The sequence below is a fragment of the Solanum lycopersicum genome, chromosome 4 (genome assembly GCF_036512215.1).
Source record: "Solanum lycopersicum chromosome 4, SLM_r2.1".
NCBI classification, from domain to species: domain Eukaryota; kingdom Viridiplantae; phylum Streptophyta; class Magnoliopsida; order Solanales; family Solanaceae; genus Solanum; species Solanum lycopersicum.
The window spans coordinates 64267707-64276613 of NC_090803.1; the positions used below are offsets into that span (position 1 = coordinate 64267707).

The 8907-nt window shown below is 35.4% G+C and overlaps 1 protein-coding gene across 2 annotated transcripts; it reads right to left on the reverse strand.

Moving 5' to 3' along the window:
- Window positions 1-237: 237 nt before the first annotated feature.
- LOC101254084 (uncharacterized) lies at window positions 238-8162 on the reverse strand. Of its 2 annotated transcripts, none has more exons than XM_026030841.2 (5): window positions 7308-7920; window positions 7101-7228; window positions 6580-6692; window positions 1985-2170; window positions 238-624 (listed from the first exon to the last, which is right to left on the reverse strand). In XM_026030841.2, the coding sequence occupies exons 1-5, from the start codon at window positions 7712-7714 to the stop codon at window positions 622-624; spliced, it is 837 nt and encodes a 278-aa protein (XP_025886626.1). In that variant the 5' UTR covers window positions 7715-7920; the 3' UTR covers window positions 238-621. The 2 variants fall into 2 exon arrangements, with proteins under 2 accessions (XP_025886626.1, XP_004238074.1); XM_004238026.4 differs by lacking the exon at window positions 238-624 and adding an exon at window positions 1006-1270 and having other exon boundaries at window positions 7308-8162.
- Window positions 8163-8907: the final 745 nt, after the last annotated feature.

Consider the following 8907-nt stretch of genomic DNA (forward strand, 5'->3'; position numbering starts at 1 on the left):
GACTGACCACTAAATCAATCAGAAATTCAAAAAAAAGGAAAAGTATGAAAAAAAAAAAAAGAGTGCAAAATTCAAAAATAATAATTTAAAAAGTAAGTCAGTCAAACAAAGATTGATCTGACAGCACTATTGATAGAAAGAAAAAGAAGGCAAATTTCAAAACTGAGCATAGGCAGTGAGTAGTGGCATTTCTTAGCTAAATAAATATCCACTTGATGGAAACCCTACATCAGACCCTTTGTTAATTCATACTAATCAATAAATCAACTTGCGTATATCTCAATTATTTAACCTTATTACAAGAGTTAGGTACAACAACAACAGGAGGAACCTATCTATTGTAATTTTATAGAAAGACTGTAGAGATATGAGCTACAAATCACAAAGTAGCAATTGATGTTTGCTCCACAATAAGACGACTACATCTCTCGCAGAATGTTTTATGCACCGAGTTTCCAAATTCTAGTGACGGCAAGTTGACAATGTATTCTTGTGTCATAGCCTCTATTATACTACTACTAAGTCACTATTCATATACTGTTTGGCCGACCTACCTACATTCCCTTCCCCATTAACAGCACAGGCCCTTTGCCACCCAGAAATAATGCAGCAAACGTCTCATCACTGCAGATCAAGATTCTAAAATATTGTTGGATTTTTCTAACAACAGATTTTCAAATATTTTATGCACATTTTCTTACCTAAAATAATCACATTCTAGACAAAGTAATGTAGAGAAACTGAATAGAGCATCTTCTACTACTCATACATATGTGCAGACATCATATAGCAATGATTAAAGGGTAGCATTCTTGGTTAAAACATGACTTCACAAGCATTTGGCACTTTCAGAAATTAGTTAACTATAAAAGCTCACAAATTTATCTCATGCTATCTAGTGGAGGAGTATAAGCTATAAGCACAGTCTATTAGAGTTCAAGGACATTAAGAAGCAGCATCAGCAATATGCTTTGAAGAATGAAGTATTGAAGAGTATATGCCACATTTTCATGAACCAATATAATCTGATTTCTCAAAAGTATTTGGGATGTATGGCCAAACACTATCTAAGTAACCTGTAGTTTAAAGAGGAATGGATGGAAACTGTATTTTCTTCCACTGTTATTCAGAAGAACAAACTACATTGATCTACTTATAATGAGAAAGGACATGTACATACTGGAAAATTTCCCGTTAGAATTTAATCAATAATACCACGTCACATGCACTGCTACCACAATCACCATCTTCTTACCAATGATGTCAACAACTGCAATAAAGGATATTTTTCTTAATATATACAGGAATAGTATACAACCGTGTTTTACAAGATTACTGCACAACTATATTTTCATGTGAAAAATACGCATAGAAAGAAAACGCATGTCTACACTCACTCCTTTTCCTTTCCTTTTGTCCCCTCTTAGGTGAACATGAAGAATTTAAATATTTTCTAGTAGGTCAAGTTTGTCCTAGAACAACCCAAAAGTGAGCAATTGAGCCATACTCTCAAATTTGCAAGAACTCTTACGCAAAAATGATCAATAGTCAACCAATTGTTGTTGCAAGAAAATAAATCAAACTTCTTATACCACCAGCTCTACAGTTTATTTCTTCTTAGGGTTTAGTTCATGGGAAAATAAAAGACATAACATTTGAGATGCAAATTGCAAATAAAGTTCCATGACTTAAGTCAGGGGCAGAGGTAGGCTTTACCATATCAGTTCGGCAAAAACAATGGCTTTTGCCCAAATAGGAACAAAAAAATAAATTCAGAACCCAGGTATTAACCCTTAAGATCATTGTCCTAGAATCCAAAACCCATACAGTTCAAATCTTGGATCCCATCTGCCTTTAGTTCAGAGGGAATTAATTTGATAGTTCAAACTGGCTAACCATGTTAAATAAGGAAGAAACACTTCATACAAACAGCTATCACACCCTTAATATCCCCAAGTTACTGATTAGACAAGGGAAACTTTACCTCAAGAAATTCAAAAGGGTTTCCGCTCTTATAAACATCATTCTTCTTCGGCTTGTCCGTTGGTAAAATGCTGAACAAGAGGGTCCTCCATCCAATGAGTAGTACAGCAGTACTCCCCATGGTAACTATTATGAAGTTGACTGGTGGTATATGACCCACAGAGGCAGCCCTTATAGCTATACCCAGCTGCACAATAAGAGAAGCGGAGACTAAATAAGAGTCAGCTCACAATCAAGAGTCTGTGACCCCCAAGAAACGGAAGAAAAATGATAGCCTGATAGAACAATTTTAGACAAAAACCATGATCAAACTCATGTCCCATACAAGTGGAAGGGACTGAGACCTGTCTACCTATATGACCATATTTCAAAAATTGCATCACATTTTACCAATCTATACACTAATGTTTACAGTGAACAATTTTTCATGCTAAAATCATACAACATTCTACCATGTTCAAGTTCAAACATACGATTAGTTTCCCAAGACAAAGAGTAGCACACATGATAGGTAAGACACGGGAAATGCCAAACAATTTATGTAATTAGCAGAACTACTACATCATTCCATGACTATAATGAAATTCGTGCCCACCGATTCAAGATTCGATGAAAGCTTGAGACTAGAACTTGGTAGCCATCTACCAAACTCTGATGGAAGGCCAAAGGTTGCATAGTAAGGTGACAATAACTTACCCACCAGCATCCAAGGAAATGAAATGACAAAGCAAGTATTGCATACTAAATATTAAGAAAAATACTACTTTAAACAAATATAACCCTATAATTTTACCAAAGACAGTAGAGAGTGAGTCTAATAGGGGGAAGCACTCCACCCCCCAACCCCAATGTCCGGTTGTTACTTCTCACCACTCAACACGAGTTTTCCATTGTTATTTACATGGCAAGACAGCATCTTCCCAGCCAACACCACTGAATAAATTAATATTCTTTCTTACTGGTGCCACTGCTGTTACTACATGGACTAGTGATGAAACTTGGGCAGAATTTGACTAATCATATATATTTCTTCCAATAGTAAAAGTTGCAATATATGAAGACCTAGTTATAAACATTGAACTAAAACACCAATTTTCACAAAAATCATTTAAAACTTCAAACACCAAGCTGTTAAAAAAAGGACTTCTAAGTGAGAACTAGAGTTTTATTTCTTACAAATGTTTGTCCAATGAATCATAACCAGAATGACTTGTTCATATATATTTGTCTGTCAGAGAAGTTTCAATATGTAAACACCAACTTGCAAAAATTGAACTAGAATGCCAGCTTTTACAAAATCATTCAACAATTCAAACACCAAGCTATAACAAAGGAGAGAAATGTTTGAGGAGAACTAGAGGTTCAATTCACAAATGATTTCAAAGACGATAAAAATTAGTCTCAAAAATTCACAATCTGCTGGACACACATTATAAGCGTGGCATTAGCATAATTTATGAGAGTTGAGAGACACCACTTCAGTTATTTTTCCTTCCTGCCCACCTAACAACCCCTAATCCAGCTCAATTGTACAGCTTTTTTCAGCATTTTGTTCTGATCCTCTATTCACTGTTAAAACCAAAAAAATAAAATAAAATGGGTCTCTTTGCTTTATCCTCTATGAGGGGAGAGAAACCCTCTGCTGAAATAAGCTACAACTGATAGTTTGATAGCATAGATGCACCATTTTATTCCAACTTACTTTTGACTGAATCACATGAGCTTCAATATCCTCAAAGAAACTCCAATTCACACAATCATATTGCTTTGATATTTTGGATGATTAATTTTAAGATAACCTTTTATATGATTGTGGTATCCAAGTTAGCTTGCGAGCACCTCAACTATATTACCGAGTACATATTACCTCCACCACTACAAGTGTAGGGTAATACTATCCACCAAGGCCTACACACATGGAAGGAAATTATCTAGTGTTATTTGCCTCTGTTAGAATTTCAAATTGAGGTCTCATCATTCTCCTACTTGATTGATAATTATGTCTCACCCTTGGGTGCTCTATTCTTATCTAGTCTGCTTAAAGTGTCTAAGCACAAATAAGCTATTAGGATCGCTAATCAATATTTATTTACAAATCCATTTGTGTATGCCTAATCAAACTTCCATAACATCTTAAATCTTTTTGTAAAAAACTTTGCTATGATCTTGTAGACTTGTACCAGCTTTCCACTGAACTAATAGGCCTGAAATATTTAGGCTCTTAAGCTCTGATTTTCTTTAGTATCAAAGATATATATGAGCCATTAGCATTTTTCATAAAACCTTCGAATTGGTTAAAGAAAATTAAATATCAACTAATGCCTTGATAAAGTACCAACATTGTGATGAAAGCCATGTTAAAACTGTCAGGTCGTGGTGTTTTATCCCATCATACCCTCTTATCACTTCAAACAACTCTTCCTGGAAGAAATTCCTTTGCAACCAGACCATATCTACTTCAAAGATTCTTGAAGCGCATTCTGATTGAAAGAAGGCTTTTAATCTTCTCTCTCTCTCTCTGTACAACTTTGAATATATGTAGTCTTTCTTGTTCTATGATGTCTTGATCTTCAAAAGCCTCTCCATTACTCACCAACTTATCTATTTGAATATATCTCCTGCGGATATTTGCCATCTTATAAAGAAATTATTATCTTGTCGTCACGTTTCAACCATAATACCTACAATTTTGCCTCCATGTGATTTCTTCCAATCTAGTAATCTCTCACAAGTCCATCAGATTTCTAGCTTTTGGAGATTCCCTTCCTAAATCAACTACCTCATAACCAGCAATTTGTCATGAGCCATAAATCTGTCCAGTAAAGCCACAAATTCAATAGCTATTCCACCATATCTCAACTCTTTCCACAAAATCCTTGGGTTTCATCCATCTGAAATATTGTCCCATTGACCACAGCTAAAAATTCTAAGATGATGATCTGAGAACTTTTGGCAAGATATTTAGTGTGATGTGTTTGAAATAATTATCCCATTCTGAACACATCTATTCATGACACTTTTGATGTTCTGCACTGTCCCACCTCTAATCAAAGTATAATTAACTACCACATGACGAGGGATTCACCAACTCCACCCCTTTATGAAATCAGAGATCTCTACCATAAATCTTGTGCATCTATGATTTCCTTATCTTTTAAAAGATAATCTAGTGACTATTAAATCACCTACTAGATAGTGGAAAGTTTCACCCATAGATTTCCCATTGTTATTTTGTTATTTTGTTATTTGTCCACAAACATCAAGTCTATCGGAAACAATCTCTTTACCTCTAAGGTAGGGGGTAAGGACTGTGTACATTCTGCCCTCCTAGAGATGGCAATGGGGTGAGGCGGGATAGGGGTTGGGCAAACCCGCAAAGACTTTGCCCCGCCCCACTCCGCCCCCCAATGCACAATTTATTGTTTTTGCCCGCCCCGCACTCCAACATTCTTTTGTTTCAAAACTTTTTTTATTTTTTCATTCATAAGAAAAAAGTGAATTGTGTCAATTTTATAAGAATAACAATTTCATGGCGGGTATGCAAATTTTTTCTCTAGCTACTGTAAAGTGTAACAATACATTGGAAGAACAATTATTTATAATCAAACTACAGTTAGGATCAAATGATGAGCAAAACCACATACCCACTTAATGAAAATAGACAACCAAGAATTTGAAGGATTACCTAAAAGGGAATGTAAAATTGAAGTTCAAGACAGAAGAAATTTATCAAGAATGGCTAGGAATCAAGTGTGTTGTTGCTGTTTGATATTATTGGTCAGCAACTACTGACTGAGAGAGTATTAGAATTCCAACTTTTAGCTCTTGAGTATTGACAATTTTTAGCTGGGAAGATTTCGGTTTCAACGAATGGCAGTAAGAGCCACGCGCAAAATGGAAAAAAATCAACCCACATACCCGCTCCGCCCCGCAAAAACTCTTATCCGCACTGCCACGCAAATACTATAACCCGCCTTGCTCCACAACCGCCCTGCCCATGCCATCCCTGTAGCCTCCCTAAACCGCACTTTGTGGGACTACATTGTGCATACTGTTGTTGTTGTCCATGAAAATCTAAAATTGGTCAGTGTATTTCTGAATAAACGAGTACATGTCGCAAATTCTTTCTTTTGCAACAAATTGTTTCTTTCTGAAATGCTAGTAAAGCCAATGTTCTATAAATTCTAATCCATCCAAGCAAGTTTTAAGCTTTAATATCTAGCTCTGTGGTAGTTAACTAACAACCACAAGTGTTTCTTTCATTCTGAAAAGATAGTAAAGCCAATGTTCAATAAATTCCACTCCACCCAAGCAAGTTCCAAGTTATAATATCTAGCTCTGTGTTAGTTAACTAACAACCACAACCTACAACTAAACTCCTAGTTAAAATGGTGAAATAGAAGCATTCAACCGAGCTTTTAAACTTCCGTGTTAGACAAGTTGATTATCTAGACTTGTAAATAGGAAGCTCGGATAGTCAAAAGTTCAGTCACCCATATGATGGATTTCTTTGGTATTCACCAGATAATTAAACTAGTCCACTAGAACATCCATAAATTACAGTATCCAATCACCTAGAATGTAAAGAGGACTTACCGGAATGCCTAATGACCATGATTTAGTAGCAGCAATGAAAGCCTTAAACAGACCATTCTTTCCTTTACCATCCTCGCCAAATCCTCCAAGGAAATACGCACTCAACAACCAACCTAAAGAACCCACAACCTTCGTCAAAAATTCGAACTTTATATTAAAAATTAGGGATAAAGCACAAGATCCCCTAGTCATAACCGAAATCCCATAAACACACCTTCAACTAAACTAAGGTCATATTACCTACCCTAAACTCATTTTTTGGTAATTCTTTACCACTCCTTTTGACTTACGTGGTACACTCCGTGACTCCACTTAGTAGAGGAACTTAGGAGATGTTTGGATGCCACATAGGCTAAAAGGGTGTACAAAATTACAAAAAAAAAATGGGTACGGTAATAGGACGTTAGTTTCGTTAAGGTTTGTCTACGAGATTCCGATCATAGTCTAGGGTACTTGTTCCTTATCCCTTCAAACTTACATAAAAACTTCAAAACAGAAGAATAACATCACAATTTCCTTGCCAGCAATGAAGGGGTCAGCAGTTCGCAGTGTTTCGGAGTCAAAAACAGCGAATCCATGACTAAACCTTCCAATTGCAGAGAATAACAACAAAACCGCAACATCTCCACCAGCTAACAACGCCACCCAGCTGAAAACAAAAATACAATCACATAAACAAACTGATCCAAAGCAACCCAATCAGATAAAAAAGTACAAAAACGACTTACCCCCATTTATTAATTTTATCACTAATTGAATTAGAATCAGGTTTCTCAAACTGAATAACACCTTCCAGAGGAACACTATCTTGACCTACGAAGGAAATTGAATCCTCTGTGCTAAAAGAAGCTGACCCATTACTAGAATTAGACGATCCAACAGTACTAGTAGTAGCAGTCGAAGCTTCACGAGGTACACCGGCGCCGGAAGAAGAAGACTCTGCATTAGCTAGAGTGATGGGTTTTTGTCCATTTTTTGAGCCGTGAATTGGGTTTTTAGTGGAAATTTGAGTGGGCCGACGATGGGAGAATAGAGGAGGAATTGGATGGGTGAATGTGAGGGAACAACGATGAGTCGCCGATAAAGCTCCGGCGGGAGCTTGGGCTAGAAGGCTCATTGTTCCCACAACTTCCATTTCGTGGCTATCGTTTGATGAGAAGATTTCCGTTTTTTGATTTTTGGGTTAAAATAACAAAAAAAAAATTGGGATTTCGGACATTGTCAACCTTGGAAAGGGCAAAGCTGTATTTGCCAGAAAAATTAAGTGGTTGGAGAGAAAATCTAAGAAAATTATTATAATTAATTTTGGGGAAAAAACCCAACCAAAAGATTTGAAAAAAAAAAAAATGCTGACAAGTCATAATTCTTGTCTGTTTTCTTTAACTGTCCTTAAATTTTGTTAAATTATTTGAATTTATCTTTCAATAATTGAGGTTAAATATTAGTTATATTGTTATATGTAAAGATTTAGTTCGTTGTTATAGTAGTTATACATATTAATATATATTTGGGTTGAGTTTGTTGATGAGGAGGCTTGAATCATTTCAGCAATATTCAAATCAGAATTTCTCAAATTTTTTAAGAAATGTAAAAATAGTTAATTCTGATGTATCAACGTTTTATCTTTATTATTTTCTCAGTGGTAGGAACTTAAGAAGTCGTTTTCTTTCTTTATTTTGTTTCTTAAGAGCCACACATCTAACTTTGTTTAAAATTGATGTTGTTCATTTGCTTGGTAAAAATTAATCTATTATTATAATATATTTTTTTGAAGGATTATCTTGAAATCAAGGAGGAAAAAGAAAGGAGAGTAAAACAAGACTGTCAATCGATCAGAAATTGACTAATTGACAAGTGGAACCAAAGAAGCAATTTCTGGGGTTCGAACTTTAATAAACGTTTTTATGTTCTAAGCAAGGATTGATCTATATTGTAAATATGATTTTCTTAAGCGTGTATGTGTATATATTAGGAGAGATTTTGACTCCTTTAAACATATAATTAAAAGTTAATTCAGCGATTTAAGAAAGTTTAAAATCGAAAAATCATATTTAAACCTGATAAGCCCATGTAATGTTTAAAAAAGTTCAGGCCCAGTAGAAGAAACAGTAAACATTAGAAAGGCCCATCAAGTTCAAATACTCATGGGCTCAAATTGCGTGTTTAGATAATTTGGGCCGCTTCACGGTTCAAGGTTGTTGTCAGATATAACCACTCTAAAATGGAAACTTGTAAAAATATCACAAGTTTAAGAAATCTTACTAGATTTTCGGGATACGTGTATCTCGAGAACATGGGTCAAAATTAGGTGCAAACTAAAAGAACAAC